This window comes from Meleagris gallopavo, chromosome Z (genome assembly GCF_000146605.3).
Source record: "Meleagris gallopavo isolate NT-WF06-2002-E0010 breed Aviagen turkey brand Nicholas breeding stock chromosome Z, Turkey_5.1, whole genome shotgun sequence".
Lineage (NCBI taxonomy): Eukaryota > Metazoa > Chordata > Aves > Galliformes > Phasianidae > Meleagris > Meleagris gallopavo.
In genome coordinates, this window is record NC_015041.2 from 28,348,351 (window position 1) to 28,364,719 (window position 16,369).

General features: G+C 39.8%; 1 protein-coding gene across 11 annotated transcripts in view; it reads right to left on the minus strand.

The window, feature by feature from the left end:
• MPDZ (multiple PDZ domain crumbs cell polarity complex component) overlaps window positions 1–16,369 on the minus strand; it is a 111,305-nt gene that overhangs the window by 3,763 nt on the left and 91,173 nt on the right. For 10 of the 11 annotated variants that reach the window (XM_031557296.1, XM_031557300.1, XM_031557302.1 and 7 more), the window contains 6 exons: window positions 13,544–13,630; window positions 11,849–11,945; window positions 9,936–9,979; window positions 8,931–9,053; window positions 755–859; window positions 507–619 (listed from right to left, as the gene is read on the minus strand). In XM_031557296.1, the coding sequence (XP_031413156.1) occupies window positions 507–619; window positions 755–859; window positions 8,931–9,053; window positions 9,936–9,979; window positions 11,849–11,945; window positions 13,544–13,630 (569 nt within the window). The remainder of the gene's footprint in view (window positions 1–506; window positions 620–754; window positions 860–8,930; window positions 9,054–9,935; window positions 9,980–11,848; window positions 11,946–13,543; window positions 13,631–16,369) is intronic. The other variant, XM_031557298.1, reaches the window with a different exon arrangement.

A 16,369-nucleotide genomic window follows, 5' to 3' on the forward strand; every position in this document is an offset into this window, starting at 1 on the left:
TAGTGTTTTCACTCAACTCAGAAGGTGGTTACTGCTGCAATGTTGCACTAATGGGGCTAGCGGGTACACAGAGATCTAATACAACAATCCCAAATGTTCATAATGATCACATACTTTAAAAAACCTGTAACCCAAAATTTGACTCACAGTTTTGTTGCAAGGTTTAATTGCTTTTCTTCTCTGATATATGATTGTGTATCTGTATATGTGTTCATACAGACAATTTATACTACATCTCCAAATATGTACTTTGACTACATAAACATTTGAAGTTCATTTAAAGAGAAAAAATCAAGTCACATTTTAATTCCAAAGTAGACAAGAAAAAAAGCAGCAGTGAATTGCACCATGGAAAAATGCAGAATGGGACCTACAAGGTGCCAAATATACCAATGCTGATTAAGTCAAACAATTCATCAGTTATCTGATGGAATAAGTACATATTTTTTGCCAAGTTTCACTTGAACTAAAAGGCTACCAAGATTGTGTATTATATAGTTACCGACCCTAAATCATCCTGAAAAATGCTTGTTGAAGTTAGTCCTGCAAATGAAAGACCAGATGTAGGTGGATCCTGTTGCTGACCAGTTATGACACTCACATCTCCTCCAGCTACCACCTAAGGAGAAAGTTCAGTAAAATGAATAAAAAGTAGTCCGTAAAATGAGAACGGTGATACTAAATTAATTTACCATAATGACTGGCAAAATAAGATTTAAAAAATATTCCAGATAATACTAAAGATTTTTTTTACCTGCAACTCAATAGTGCCTGAAGCATTTTTTAAGATGCTAACAGCTTGGGAGTGAGTCATGCCCTCAGTAGATGTTCCAGAGATGCTAACAATCCTGTCCCCAACCTGTAAAAGAAAATCTTGATAACAGAACTACCAGTAAGAGGTTTAGCTGCATATATATATTTAGCGTTTTGTTTTGATAACAGCAGATTTGAGTATCCTGATTTAGCTAGAAATTATCACTATATCTAGTGACACATAGCAGAAAGAAAGAAATCAGCAACTCTTTTTGGTACATTTTCTCTCAAAGACATAACATCATTGAGTTACATAATGAAGTGACACAAAAGTAGAAAATTTGACATAAAAACTTGCAAATTATTGCTTAGTTGTAGTGTGTTCAGAGTAAGAAGTAATTTACAGAATGGATCTTAATATTCTAGAATCATATAGCACATCATCTGAATATAGATAGGTTGAAGTGATAGATTATCATAAGAGAACATATATTTAAATTCATCCTGAACCAACACTGTACATTCTCCAAACAGCATTAGTTTAATTCCACAATTTCTGGTACTCTATATATGTAAACACTGAGTGAGTTGAGACCTCCTGCTTTAACTCAGAATCAAAAAAAGACCTGTCTAATTTTTAGATAAACAGAAAACATGAGGTGTGAAGGATGCAGTTACACAAATAACTCATCTCTGTAGCTCACTTGCAGGATTCTGAATCAGATTCCCTATCATGAATTTTAAAAGCTTACCACTTCTATGATCCAAGAGTGCCTTAAGACTTATTTCCGAAGTTAGTATTTTTCACCAGTTACTCTTTACAGTTACTCTTTGACATGACTTAGTTCATAGTCACTGAAAACAGCAAAAATTGTTGCCAATCAGAATCACTCAAGACTGTATCATTAAACTGCTACCTTATTACCTGTCTAGTGTTGTTATTGTGCCCATGCAATCCTTACAACCATCATAAGTGTCTTAATATCAGCTGGGACAGAGTTGTTTTTCTTCACAGTGTCTGGTACAATGCTATGTTTTGGTTTTAGGAGAAAAACAATGTTGGTAACACACCAATGTTTCTAGCTGTTGCTAAGCAGTGTCCTACAGAGCCAAGGATGTTTCAGTTTTCTCAGCTTCTCCTTTTGTCCTGCTAGTAAGGGGGCTGGGGCTACAAGCAGCTGGGAGGGGATAGTATCAAGAGAGTTAACGTAAACTGACCAAAGGGATAATCCATACCATATGATATCTGGCTTTTATCAGGAATGGTGTAGTAAGCAGGACTAGGGAAGTAATCCTGCCCCTGTACTCAGCACCGGTGAGTTTAGTCTGGGAAAAAGGAGGCTGAGGGGATACCTCTTCCAATATTTGAAAGGTGCTTACAATAAGAGTGGGGCTGGTCTCTTCTCACTGGTGACAGGTCATCAGGACGAGGGGAAATGGCCTCAAGTTGTGCCAGGATAAGTTTAGGTTGGGTATCAGGAAAAACTTATTTACAGAAACGGTTGTTAAGCACTGGAATGGGCTCCCCAGGGAGGTGGTTGAGTCACCATCCCTGGATGGGTTTAAAAACCATTTGAATGTGGCTCTCAGGGACGTGATTTAGCAGAGGGTTGTTAGAGTTAGGGTAGGATGGTTAGGTTGCAGGAAGACTTGATGATCTTGAAGGTCTTTTCCAACCAAGCAATTCTATGATTCTGTGATATCACGCAGAAAGCTTTAAAAAGGAGGAGCTCAGGGAACAGCTGGCTGCTGCTTCAGAACTAGCTGGGCATCAGTTGGCAGGTGATATGCAATTGCTCGTACATCACTTGTTATATATATACAGACATATGCAATTATTGTAACTATTTTCCTTTTTTTCTCTTACTTATCTCTATCTTAATAAATACTTTTTATCTCAACCCATGAGCTCTATGTTTTTGTTGTTCTCTCCCTCATCTCACTGGGGAGAGAGTAATGAGCAACAACTTTGTGGTGCTTTGCTATCTTCCAGGTTAATCCACAACAGTAATTTGGCGCCCAAAGTGAAGTTTGAAAGGTTGAGATAACAACAGATCTGACCAGAGAATGAAGACAGGGTTTCAGAGTGTTGTATCTATCAGTTTCATAATTGCTAGTGACGATGTTCATTTTTTTATTATCTGGGGAGCTATTTGAGAGTCTTCTCATGGAACTATGTTGTTTAGCATCTTGCTTGCTGTTTGTTTGCCCTGTTGCATTGTTTGCCATCTGTGGGGGCTGAATTAAGGCTTTTATTATGTTATGCAATATAGCCTTGGCTAAATTATGATAAAATTGCTGGTCAGGAAACTAATATGATGTTCGCACTTGGCACTGCAGTCACTTCTGGGCTTTGGGAACTATATTGTGGAGGCTATTTGTAATTTCACATTTTGCTTTGTCTCCCTGGGGAGCCTGGCTATAGAGGAGACTGAGAAGGATATTTTCTAGCAGTTTCTCAGCCTCCTTTTCTCTTTCACCTCTCCTTCTATCCCTGACTAATTACAATAGCTCTTGAGGATTTTGAATATCCCTGAGATGTTCAAACCAGCATGCTCCTATTGCAATGTGTCGTGAACATGTTTCAGGTTTTGTTTAAGATTAAATAATTTTTAAGAGTATCACCCAGAGATCTGCCCCAAGGCTGGATAGTTATAATTGGCAGGGAGTGTAGGATGGTATGGGCAGGTGTCTAGAGCAGTGTGCACTCCCACTGTTTTGCAACTTCACACCTGAACAACTGCAGAATCCTGAAAAAACAGCAGAATATTTGGAAAAGCTTTGCTGTCAGTCTATCAACTTTAGAGAGGCACAAATCACTGCAGCTGGGGCCAGCCCCATGTCTACCCAGCTCTATTTAACACTATTCAGTATCCACTATTCAGTATCCACAAGATGCTCTGCATCTGGAGCAACTGCTTCAACACCCATGACAGACCCTGAGATAGCTCCTATCCCTGCAACAGGTCTTGCGGTTCCTCCAAGCATTCTGGACACTGCGGCAGCTCCAAACTCTGATGGACCCTATGTTAGCTCTAATCTGCCAGAATCTGTAACCTTGCAGTTACTCTAGCCCTTTTGGCAAGCCCTCAAGTTGTCACAGACCCTCTCAACCAGCACTGTGGTAAATCCAATCCATGTGACAAGCTTCACAGTTTGACCACTGCCAGTATCACTTGCCCCCATAAAAAAAATTTAAAAATGTTAATGAAAGTCAGATCCTTTAGAATTATATAATGGCTTGGATTGAAAAGGACCTCAAAGATCAACACTCCTGCTGTTGGGCAATGTTGCCAACTACAGACCAGGCTGCCCAGAACCACATCCAGCATTAGCAAGCAGAGAATCTCCTACTAAGTGAGAAGAAGAAGGTGAAGATGAATTGGGACCTTTTCAAAAACAGTGAGAGAAGGAAGATTCAGAAAACACCTGACATCTAACACTGCTGCAAGATTCTCACAGTATTCTCCTGGGGAAACTGGCTGCCCGTGGCATGGACAGGTATACCCTTCTTTGGGTAAGGAACTGGCTAGAGGGCCATGCCCAATGGGTAGTAGTTAATGGAGTTAAGTCCAGCTGGTGATACGTTACAAGTGGTGTCCCCCAGGGGTCGGTACTGGGGCCCATCTTTTTTAATATCTTTACTGATGACCTAGATGAGGGGATTGAGTGTACCCTCAGTAAGTCTGCAGATGGCACCAAGTAGGGAGGTGGTGTTGATCTGCTTGAGGGTACGGAGGCTCTTCAGAGGGACCTGAAGAGTGAACAGAGTTTGGAGGGCAACGAAACTGGTGAGGGGTCTGGAGCCCAAATCTTATGAGGAGTGGCTGAGGAAGCTGGGATTGTTTAGTCTGGAAGGACTGGAGGAGGCTCACAGGCAACCTCATTGCACTCTACAACTTCCTGAAAGGAGGTTGTGAAGAGGAGGGGTTTGGCCTCTTCTCCCAGGCAACAAACACGACCTGAGGAAATGGCCATAAGTTGTGCCAGAGGAGATTTAGATTAAACATAAGGAAAACCTTTTTCTCTCAGTGAGTGGTCAGGCACTGGAATGGCCTGCCCAGGGAGGTGGTGGAGTCGCCGTCCCTGGTAGTGTTCAGGAGGTGTCTGTATGAGGAGCTACAAGATATGGTTTAGTGGCTTGTGGTAGCAATGGTAATGGGTGGGCGGTTGGACTAGATGATCTTATAGATCCTTTCCAACCTTGTGATTCTACGATTCTATAGAGGAAAAGATCATGGCCATCAGCCAGGCAGATCATATATAGCTGCTCTGGTGCTGAGACAGCAGGGCCAATAGCCCGGACTTAGCAGACAGCAAAGCCCAGCAGCTGGGATCTCCTTCTAGGAAAAGTAGCACTGACAAAGCAAGTGGAAAAGATACTACAGGCTTTCACTCTATGGCAGTGACTCTTGTCAGCTGGGAAAGAAAGACATCCCTTCAAGGAAGCCCCAGTATGTTACTCAGGCAAAAGGATCACCATGGTGAAATTACTTGAAGGAATGTGCTGTGGTAGAGATGATGTACGATATTAACTTGGATGATAATGCTCTATTCCAATATCCAGATGACATCACATGTACATAACCTATGTGGTGGAGTGCTGTATGGAATGCACCTCCATTGTCTGCCAGAAGCCTAGCAAGAGTGAACTGGAAAGATAAGAATGGTGGATAGATGATGTGGCTTGCTTACTTTTACAAAATGAAGATAATCTCTTTTCCTCCCTAGAGACCTGTGTCTCCGATATGGTTCAACTGGTTCGACAGCTTCAGGAAAAGAAACTGGTTCAATGGTCTCACTCATTAGAAATAAGTATTCCTCTAATCAGGAAGAGGATATAATAGTGGGTACATACCACATGCTATTCTGTGGTTTTCAGCAAGATCAGTCACCCATCAATAGTTCCATAAGGTCAGTGTTAGCCTCCACTCTTCATTAGAATTTCACAATGGACTATTGTGGCTTGAATGAACTCACATCACTGCTATGTGCTCTGGTGCCAGACATGCTAGAACTTCAATATCAACGGGAGACAAAGGCAGTCGAGTGATATAGCACAACTGAAACTGCTGATGTGTTTTCTTCAATCCCTTTGGTGGTAGAGTGCAGGCCACAATTAACTTTCACCTGGGAGGGCATCAAGTACATAAGGAAATAACTCCCCCAGAGCTGGAAACACAGCCCTGTCATTTGCCATGGGCTGATTCAGACTGCACTGGAACAGAGGCGAAACTACTGAACGTCTGCAGTGCACTGACAGTATAATCACAGAAACACTGAACAGTTGGGATTAGAAGGGATCATCTAGTTCCAATCCTCTCGCTATAGACACATTCCATTGGACCAGGCTGCTCAGAGCCCCATCCAGCCTAGCCATGAAAACCTCCAAGGAGGGGCCACTCACAATCTCTTTGGGCAAGCTGCTCCACCCTCACAGTATACAATTTCTTCCTAATATCTAGTGCAAATCCACTCTCTTTTAGTTTAAAGCCATTCCCCTTCATCCTGTCACTACATGCCCTTATAAAACGTCCCTCCCCAGCTTTCCTGTAGCCTCTATTCAGGTACTGGAAGACCACTGTAAGATCCCCTGGAGCCTTCTCTTCTCCATGTTGAAGAGCCTCAGCTCCCTCAGACTGTCGCCACAGACAAGGTGGCTCAAGCCCTCAAATCATCCTCCTGGCCCTTCTCTCAACACACTCCAACAGCTCAATGTCCTTCTTGCACTGGGGGGATCAGAACTGGAAGCAGTATTCCAGGTGGGGTCTCATGGGAGCAGAGCAGAGGGGCAGAATCACCTCCCTCGACCTGCTGGTCACTCTTCTGTTCATGCAACCCAGGATACAATTGGCCTTCTGGGCTGCAGGCACACAGTGACAGCTCATGCTCAGTCTTTTTTTTATCAACTGACATCCTCAAAAATCCTTCTCCTCAGGGCTGTTCCCAAGCAATTCTCCAGCCTGTATTTGTGCCTGGGATTGCCATGACCCAGGTGCAGGATCTTGTACTTGGCCTTGTTGAGCTTCATGATGTTGACATGGGCCCACCTCTCAAACCTGTCCAAGTTCCTCCAGATGGCATCCCTTCCCTCTAGTGTGTCAACTGCACTACTCAGCTTGGCGTCACCTGCAAACCTGCTGAAGGTGCACTCAATCCCACTGCCCATCTTACCTACAAAGATGTTAAATAGCACCGGTCCCAGTACCAATCTCTGAGGAACTCCACTTCTCATCAGTCTCGACTTGGACATTGAATTGTTGATCGCAAATCTCTGAGTGTGACTATACAGCCACTTCCTTATCCAGCAAGTGGTCTATCCATCAAATCCGTTTTTCTCCAATGTGGTGACCAGAATGTTGTGCAGGACAGTGTCAAACACTTTGCACAAGTCCAGGTAGATTACATCAGTTGCTCTTCAATATTCATTTACTGACACTGTAACTTCACCACAGAAAAAATCCACAAAGTTTGTCAGGGCATGATCAGTCTGTGGTGAAGCCATGTTGGTTACCACCAATCACTGACAAATAGTGTGGGGCAACATAGAAGTTTTTAAGAAAGAGAAGAAAATAATTCAAATCCTTCTGAAAGCCAATTTTGCCACAAAGCAAAAGTCAAGAGGCCTGCACTGGAGATCCAGTTCTTAGGAATAAAATGGCAAGATGGACGTCATCAGACCATATGGATGTGATCAATTAAACAACTGCCATATCTGACACTGGCCACACAATGGGCTCAAATAAGGAATTCCAGGAATCTTAGAAATTATATTGGACCAGGATGAATGCAAAGATTTCAAAATATCACCAGAGGAGAAGGTGGTGCATGCTGAAGAGATTCCATTATAAATAAACTGCCAGAAAATGAGAAGAAATATGCCTTGTTCACTTATAAGCCCTATCATAATGTGGGAAGGCATCAGAGGTGGAAGGCTACTCTTTGGAGCCCTACTCAATGAGTTGCAGAAGCTACAAAAGGAAGAAGTTGAATTGAGTCAATTTGCAGAAGTGAAGGCTGTTCAGCTGGCTTTAGATATTGCTAAACAAAAGAATTGGCAGTTGCTTCTGGGAGGTGGCAAATGCCCTGAGGATGGTTACAGCAATCGAAGCATAACAACTGGCAGCACAGAGGCAAAACCCATCTTCTATATCAAGGAAAGATTTGCTGCCTGGTAGACAACATGGTTGTAAAAGTTTGTCACGTAGATGTCCATGAACCCAAGAACCAGGCCACTAAAAAACAGGAGGATAAGGTTGCTAGAATTGAAGTGGCTCAGGAAATCTGGACTGGCAACATATGGGTGAATCATTTCTAATTCAGTGGGCCCATGACATCTCAAGCCATCAAGAAAGAGATGCAACCTACAGATGGGCTCAAGATCAAAAGGTAGATTTTACAATGGACACTACTGAACAGGTTATCCATGAATGTAAACGTGCTGCAATTAAGGAAGCCAAGAAGACAAAGCCTCTCTGGTACGGAGAACAATGGCTGAAATACAAATACAGGGAGGCCTAGTAGGTGGATTGTATCTCACCCTCACAAATTCACAACAGCAAATGCCATGTCCTTACAATGGAAGCAGCCACAGAATGGCTGGAAAAATCCTACGTCCCATACCACCACCTGAAATACTAATCTGGATCTTGAAAAGAAAGTCTTGCGGTGACACAGCATTCCAGAAAGAACTGAGTTAGAAAATGGGACTCATTTCTGAAACAACCTTGTAAACATTTGAACCAAAGAGCATGGCTTTGAGTGGGTATATCACATCCCCTATCATGCACCAGCCCTGCTAAAATCCAATGACAGAATGGACTGTTAAAGACTATGCTGAATGCAGTGGATGCCCATTTGTGGGACTGCTTTTCCTCAAGGACTTGGATGCACTCAGTGGGTAACGTAGAAGGATGGGGATATCCATTGTGTACCTCAAGTAGATTTGATGCTGGGTGAGAACAGACAATAATTTGAGTTGTATGATGCTAACTGCTACGTAATATTGCATGTAATAATCGCTATGGTTGTTATATACCTTATCAACAGTACTACAATAGGAACCACTTAAAGAAGAATGAATTCTGATGGAGCCAGAACTAGCTGCAGCATGCAGTAATCCAACACCACGAATCATCCCTCCTGCACTGAAACCACAACATTAATGATTAACTTACCCTGAGTTTCTGAGTATGAGCCGCAACTCCATTGGGATGCATCATGGCAATAAATATAGGAATATCTCCAAGAGGGCTTCCTACACCTCCAGCAATGCTCACTCCTAGAGAATCTGCTGGGCCCTGTTATTGTCATGAAAAAAAAATAAAATAAAATAAAATAAAAAATAAAATAAAAAAAATTTCTGGAAGGAAAAATACATACAGAATTGCAGGCTTGTCTTACAAATCCTATCTCACGAAAATCAGAATGACTTTGTCTCAAGCCATTTTTTGAAGTTAATATGTTTGAGGAAAGCACAAAGAACGCAGTATTTAGTGGCAGTTGATGATCTGCTGTCTCATCTGTAGTTTTTTCTTGCCAAACTGAATACTTAAAGAAATCAACATATCTGGGCAAAGAAAACTGTACACACAAGACTGACTGTCCTTTACCATTAATCTCCTACTTCTGGCCTCCTAAAGATCAGAACAAAACTAGATATTCACCGCTGTAAAACACTCAATTACCTAATCACCAGAACCACTATCATTAATTAACAGATTCTGCTGTATGAAGAGAATTGCTAAACACGATCCTGCAATCAAGAAAAGCAGGTATCAGCAAAATCAAATAAAACATATGTGTTTTAGACAATCCAAAATAGTCTGCAGCTTAGCTCTCATGTTCCTATAAATAACAGAAGTCAACTGAATTTCAGTTGAAAAGCTAGAAGCTGTCATGTAAAAGCCTACTCATTAAAAATACACATCAAGACAAATATGAAATCCAAAACAAAAGACTTGAACGTTTAGTACAGTTCCCACGTCTTCACTAAAACTCAGTCTGGATTTAACTCCATTTGATAAAAGAAGAATTAGGTCCCATTACCTCATACCATAATTCTCTTTCCCTTTATTTTAAAATTGATGATGTAAGTCAGACTTATTTTACATAAAAATAAAAGCATTGGAAATCACACTGTAAAAAAATTAAATATTACCACACCAACTCCTGTAACTTACCTTTTTTATTTCAACTGTTCTTAGTCCCTGTATTTCAGAAGCTGCTGTCAAACAGATTAAAAAGAAAAGGTGAACTATCATCTTAAGAAAATTTTTCTATGAAAGTTGTCTATTACAATGATTCTAGCTTTCTGCTATTTTATTATATGTTGTTAGTAGGATTTAAATACTATTAATAACAATAATATTGAGATACTTCTAGAATAGTTCAGAAAGCCATTCATTCTCTCAATTTTAAAAATGTTTAGATTAATATCACTAGGTAATTCCCAAATATAATAGAAAAATGATTATTTGATAGCAATACTTGGCTCAGGAGTCACTTTACTGTAAATCTGATCTCTGGAGATCTATTCCACATCTATTCTATAAGAGCCACTAATATTTTATTATGTTGGCCCCCGATGTCAGAGGCAGATAGTGGTATGGTAATAGAAGTCAAACTGGAGGTCAGTATTCCATTACATTCTCTTGTCCTTAGACAGCAAAGGGAAGTCTGACAAAATGGTGTCTGACATGAAAGTGCACAAGAATAAAACATGTGGAACTAATGCAGAAAAAAAGGCACCCACTGACAAAATCGATGCTTGCTGAGTCTTTATGGAGACCAAACAGTGGTTGTGAGCACAGTGAGGCAGTGGGTAGAGCATTTCAGCAGTCATGACTGCAATGTGAAAGATAAGCTATGTTCTGGTTAGCCACGCACAGCTTTCACATCAGAAAAAGCTGATCAGCTTACCCACACAAACTGGCCAATTACAACCAGGGAACTGTGTATGGAGCTGAATATCAGTTTCACTGTGTTGGAAGGTATGGTGACAATGCTGGAATATTACAAAGTTTACACCAGGTGGGTCCGATAAATGCTTACAGGAATAAAAAAACCATAGTATGCAAATTTGTAAGGATGTATGGAACCAATACAAGAATGAAGGTGACAGTTTCCTGGATCACAACATTACAGGTGACAAGATGTGGCAGCCCACAGAATGGCAACACATACATTCTCAGAAAAAAAAAATAAAATTAAGACACAGTCTTCAGTGGGCAAGGTGATGTGGACTGTCTTTTGGAATAGAAAAGGAGTGATTCTTCTGGATTTCCCACAACCCAGACAAATCATCAACTCTGACAGCTCCATCACAATGCTGATTAACCTGAAAGCTCAAACTTCCACAGTAAGGCCAGAGAAGACAAATTTTCTCCTGCAACATGACAATGCCAGGCCTGACACCAATTTGAAGACTATAGAGTATGTTCTGTCTTGGCTGGACTGTCGTACCATACCCATCATATAGTCTAGATTTGGTGCCTTCTGATTTCCATCTGTTCGGGCCAGTGAAGATGGACTGTACGAGCAACATTTTCCTAGTGTTAACACAATCATAGCTGCTGTGAAATAGTGGGTCGCTCCCACTGGTGCAGATTTTTACTTCACTAGACTATTAATGTAGGTGACATTTCAACACGATGTTGAAAAATCATGTTTTGTAGCTCAGAATTTGCTCTACCAAATAATGTTACTGTGTTCCTTATATCTGTTGTAGCTTCCTTGGAAAAAATAGGAGGCACTATTTTGGGGGGGACGTAAATAATTAAACTACAGAGTGTCCAGAACTGACCACATATTTCCCAAAAATGAGACAGTGAGCATAATTATTCAATATTCTCAGACTAAAAATTTATGGGTAAATGTAGAGCCTCATCATCTAAACTGCTGGTGTAACAATTTTATTTTTTTTTACAAATAATTTGAGGAGATATACAATGTACAGTATAATAACTGTAATAATAATTCCTGTGGGACTTCAATGACGCTGTCAAGTCTACAGCATATAACAGCAAAGTGTTAGAGAATATCTCATTTATCAATTCACAGATACAAATTAGAGGAAGGAACAAAGAAATCTTACCAGTATTGTCCTTCAGATCACTTTCAAAGACCTCAGATGTGCTGGAAGCAGAAGCTGGAATGCTGAAGGATGAGAGACTGCCACTTCCTTCACTGACCTAAAGATAATGTTAAACTAGGATTATTGAGCTGCCTCAGACTCCCAGTTTGATAAAATTATATGCCATTGTATTCAGTGTATTTTACTGAATTTTACTGCTACTTTTTCTGTGCACAGTTAACCTTGACACACCAAATCTCCATATACCTCCTGAACAGTAGACAGCTCCTTGTTTGAAATACCATTAGGACAACACAGATTGCATGACTACAGTCCCACATAATGTTCTACTTTTAAGGACCACACTGTACCCCTATTCCCACACATTCTATCAGTTCAGGAGACCATCTGGCAAAAAAAAGATAGCCACTATTATTACGGTACGGAAATAATACATAAGACAGAACTTTATGCCTATCTCACATTCTTCCAGACACTCCATCAGCTAAAACTATGCTCTCCACTCAGGTTCATCTACACATTTCCTGAAAGATTTACACTACACCTGCAGGACAACATAAAGAAACAACATAGCTCACTCCTACAGATTCTTCAAAACATTCAATACAGTAAGCCTCCTCTTACCCAACAGTTTAAATTAAGACCACTCAGAACCTGCATGTTTTCAAGTGGGTTGGGATTATCCCTTTCTGAAGAAAGACATTTCAGTCCTTATCCAGTTTTAACCTACTCACTTCAAACTTAAAAAGAAATTCCTTTTTAATTATATTCATATTCAGCCATTCATCTGCATACCAATTTATAATGACAAAAAGTTCTAAGGTAACCAGCGAGTTTTCAGAAATGGCTCCTTCTGGAAATCCTGATGGAAATATCTGCAAAGAATCACAGTGACCTGCTATCCCATGAAACGCACTCAGATGCGGAAACTGATGTGAGCTGTAATACTCTACAGTTAACCAATGATAAAATGCATCCCCATGCATTTTAGATTTAGGACAAGTCTAATAAAAAGAGTGCAGATTTCCTGCTTTTGGTAACCAAGATTATGGTAAGAGTATGAAAAAAGCAGAGAAATTCACTAAGTTTACTGGAACAACATTCCACTCCACTACTAAGGTATCAAATAGATTCCGTGTCCATTCAAATTTGTTCTGGTATTGATGACACTAACAGTTGACTCTGCTTCACAAACAAGAGTCCTAAAAGTCACACTAGACAAGACAGAAGAGTTATTTATGGAGTAAACTCTAGGCTGGATCATGTATTTAACAGATAACGAACTAAAATGAACATATAAAAGAGCTAACAAAAATCTGCAAAGTACGCAGAACCGTAAGATGGCTTGGGTTAGAAAGGACCTTAAAGATCAACTACTTCCGACCCCGTGCTATGGGCAGGGTTGCCAACCTCTAAATATACACCAGAACTGCTGCCCAGCGCCCCATCCAGCCTAGCCTTAAATGTCTCCAAGGATGGGAGATCCACAACTTTCCTGGTCAACCTGTTTCAGCACCTCACCATCCTCTGAAAGAAAATTTTTCCCCTAACATCTAATCTAAACCTGAATTTACTACTTTTATTCATCTTGTGTGTGGAAAATCACTGTCATCATAAAATCAGTTCTTTTTATTTGCTTTCATTATTCCACCACATTTTATTTCTTCCAAACTAAGTGGTATCACAGTTACAAACCTGGCTGCTCTGGGATGTTCTCCTCTCAGAGTGGAACGGAGCAGCTTTTATTCTTCCAACCTCTAGTCTTACTGTACCTAATGAACACTAAAAGAAAAAGTTATGATAAATCTCTATTAAAGCTTATGACAATATTTACTTTGTAGAAAAAAAAATAGGGACAGAGGGTAAAATATAAGGTTAACAACTCTATATAATGAGAACTGTACAGACAAAGATCATGGAAAAATCAGAATCATACCAACTGCGATTGAATGATATTATTGGTAGAGTAGTATAGCATTCCAATACAGACACAAAGACTATACAAGAAGCACAATTCTGTTATCTTTTCCTTAGTAAGAAGTTTTGGCTTCTAAGTAGTAACATCAACACGTAATTTCAAGATGACATTTTTCAAAGAATTATAATACTGGAGTACTTTCACAGTAAGTATAGCAGCACTACAAAACCTTAAAGTATTGATTAATATTTCTGTTGATACAGAATTGTGGGAATGTAAGAAAAAACTGTTCAGAGCAGGAGCTGTGGAGCAAGATAAGCGGCATGAGAACCAAGGACATCTTCAGAAGAAGAAAGAACATCTCATGGCTCTGATTGGATAAGCGCCTGTGTGAACGATTGAAGAGTGTTTTGCAGAATGCCCTGTTAACATGTATAACAATACAGCAGACTAATAGGTTTTAACCACATTGGTCTGCTGTTATGTCTCTAGCGCGTCCTGAGAGTCCAGAGACTTCCCCACACAGAATCATAGAATTATGTAAGCTTTAGAGTTGGAAGGGACCTCTGAAGGCCATTTATTCTATATTCCCTGTAATGAATAGGGACATTCACAGCTGGATCAGGTTGCCCACGGTCTTATCCAGCCTTGCCTTGAAGGTCTCCAGGGACAGGGTATCAACTACATCACTGGGCAACCAGTGCCTCACCACCCTCACTACAAATTTTTTTTTTCCTTTTATCTAACCTAAATTTACCCTCTTACGCCTGAAACCATTTCCCCTTGTTCTGTCACCACAAACCCTGCTAAAGAGTCTGTACCCTTCTTCTCTTTAGCTCTCCTTTAGATACTGAACGGCCTTTTTTCCAGTCACCGGGAACTTCACTGATTGACATGACTTCTCAGATGTCATAGAGTGGCTGAGCAATTACATCAGTCAACTCCCTTAGGACTCTGTGATGAATCTCACTGGCACCAATAGACTTGCATATGTTTAGGTCTCCTCAGTTGATCACGAACCTGATCTCTGCATACAGTGGGAAGGACGTTGCTACCCTGATCCTCTCCTACTAATGAAAATGTTTGAGTGTTCACTTTTTCAGGCTGTGACTTAGCACTTCTGCAACATTACTGTAGTTAGCATATCTAATAAACATTCTCTTAGAGGTGACATTAGAAGAGATTTATTACAAAATTGTCTTTTTTTTTTTAATTTTTTTTTTCAAATAATGCTGTCTGGTCTAGTGGTTGGTCACCCTGCACATAGCAGTGGGGTTGAAGTTAGATGACCATTATGGTCCTTTTCAACCCAGGCCATTCTATCATTCCATGATTTAAGTGTCCTGGAAAAGACTTGATCAGGGCTTAGGCTAAAGCAGTCTTTTCTGATTGCTTGAATTGGCTCACATTAAACCACGCAGAAAACTGAGGCAGTAATCTAAATACCTAAAATAACCACATCCTCACATAAAATGCAAACCTAGAAATGAGATTTAAAAATTATTATGTGTGAAGGTAAGAGGTAACACTTTCCACCTGAACTTGCGATTAAGTGAATTCACAGTCTATTTTGGCTTAGTCTTTTTTCTTGAAGTCCTCTATGTGACAGACCCTTCAGTCAAATGAGGAAGCAAAACTATCAAATTTTCACATATTTTAGGGATACTTAGAAAGCAAAGCTAAACAACACTGTTAGAACAGGATGCATTTTCAGCTTAAGGACACTTTCTGGTCGTTTTATATCAGCTGAAGTACATTTAGATTTTCTAAAGATTGTAAATAACTTAACCAAAACTATATGTTGGGCAATACAAGACAGTTCCTTGTAGATCTAACTCTTGTGAATGGAAGTAGAACGGATACCTGAACTAAAAATGATGATTGCCTATATGTGAGTTTATTCCACTTGTACTTTGTGAAAGAAATAGAACTATTAATAATTATATACATGAAGTATTTTGAAAGTCACATTTCACAGGACTACAAAACAAAAAAAAAAAAATTAAAAAAGCTTGAGGAACTGTTAAAGATCTGGAAAAATTTAACTGTGCATGTAATGTAAACAAGCATAATTGTGTCTGTGTACCAAACAGCAGTGAATAGTGGCTGTTAAGATTTTTCAAGTGGAACATTTTCATTGGAAAATGATGACTCAATGGAATCTTGATATAAAGCAGCAATGTCTCAAAACTCTAAACAGAAGACAGACAAGTTGGCTAGCAGCTGGATAACCAGCTGAACCACAGGAAATGTTGCATACATTACTTCATTCTGATTTAGAAGTAGAGAGAGGAGATCAGATACACAAAATTTGCCGAGAAAAGAAATTCTGGTTCTGAGAGCAGCAGACAAAAGACTTCAGTTATCTTGGCAGGAAAGCAATTTCTTATGCTAGATGCCTTTCTCAATGAGAAACATTATAACATTTAGTTGATGTAAGATGACAATAGACATAAGCAGGTCAAAAATAAAAGAACATTAACTTTGTAAGTAATCACCTTTTGGTATAACTACTCCAATGAGTTTTCTATCATTTAAAATCAATTCTGAATAACTTTTTAAAAATGTGAGAACGCTAAACAAATGTGATTTTTTTTTTTTTT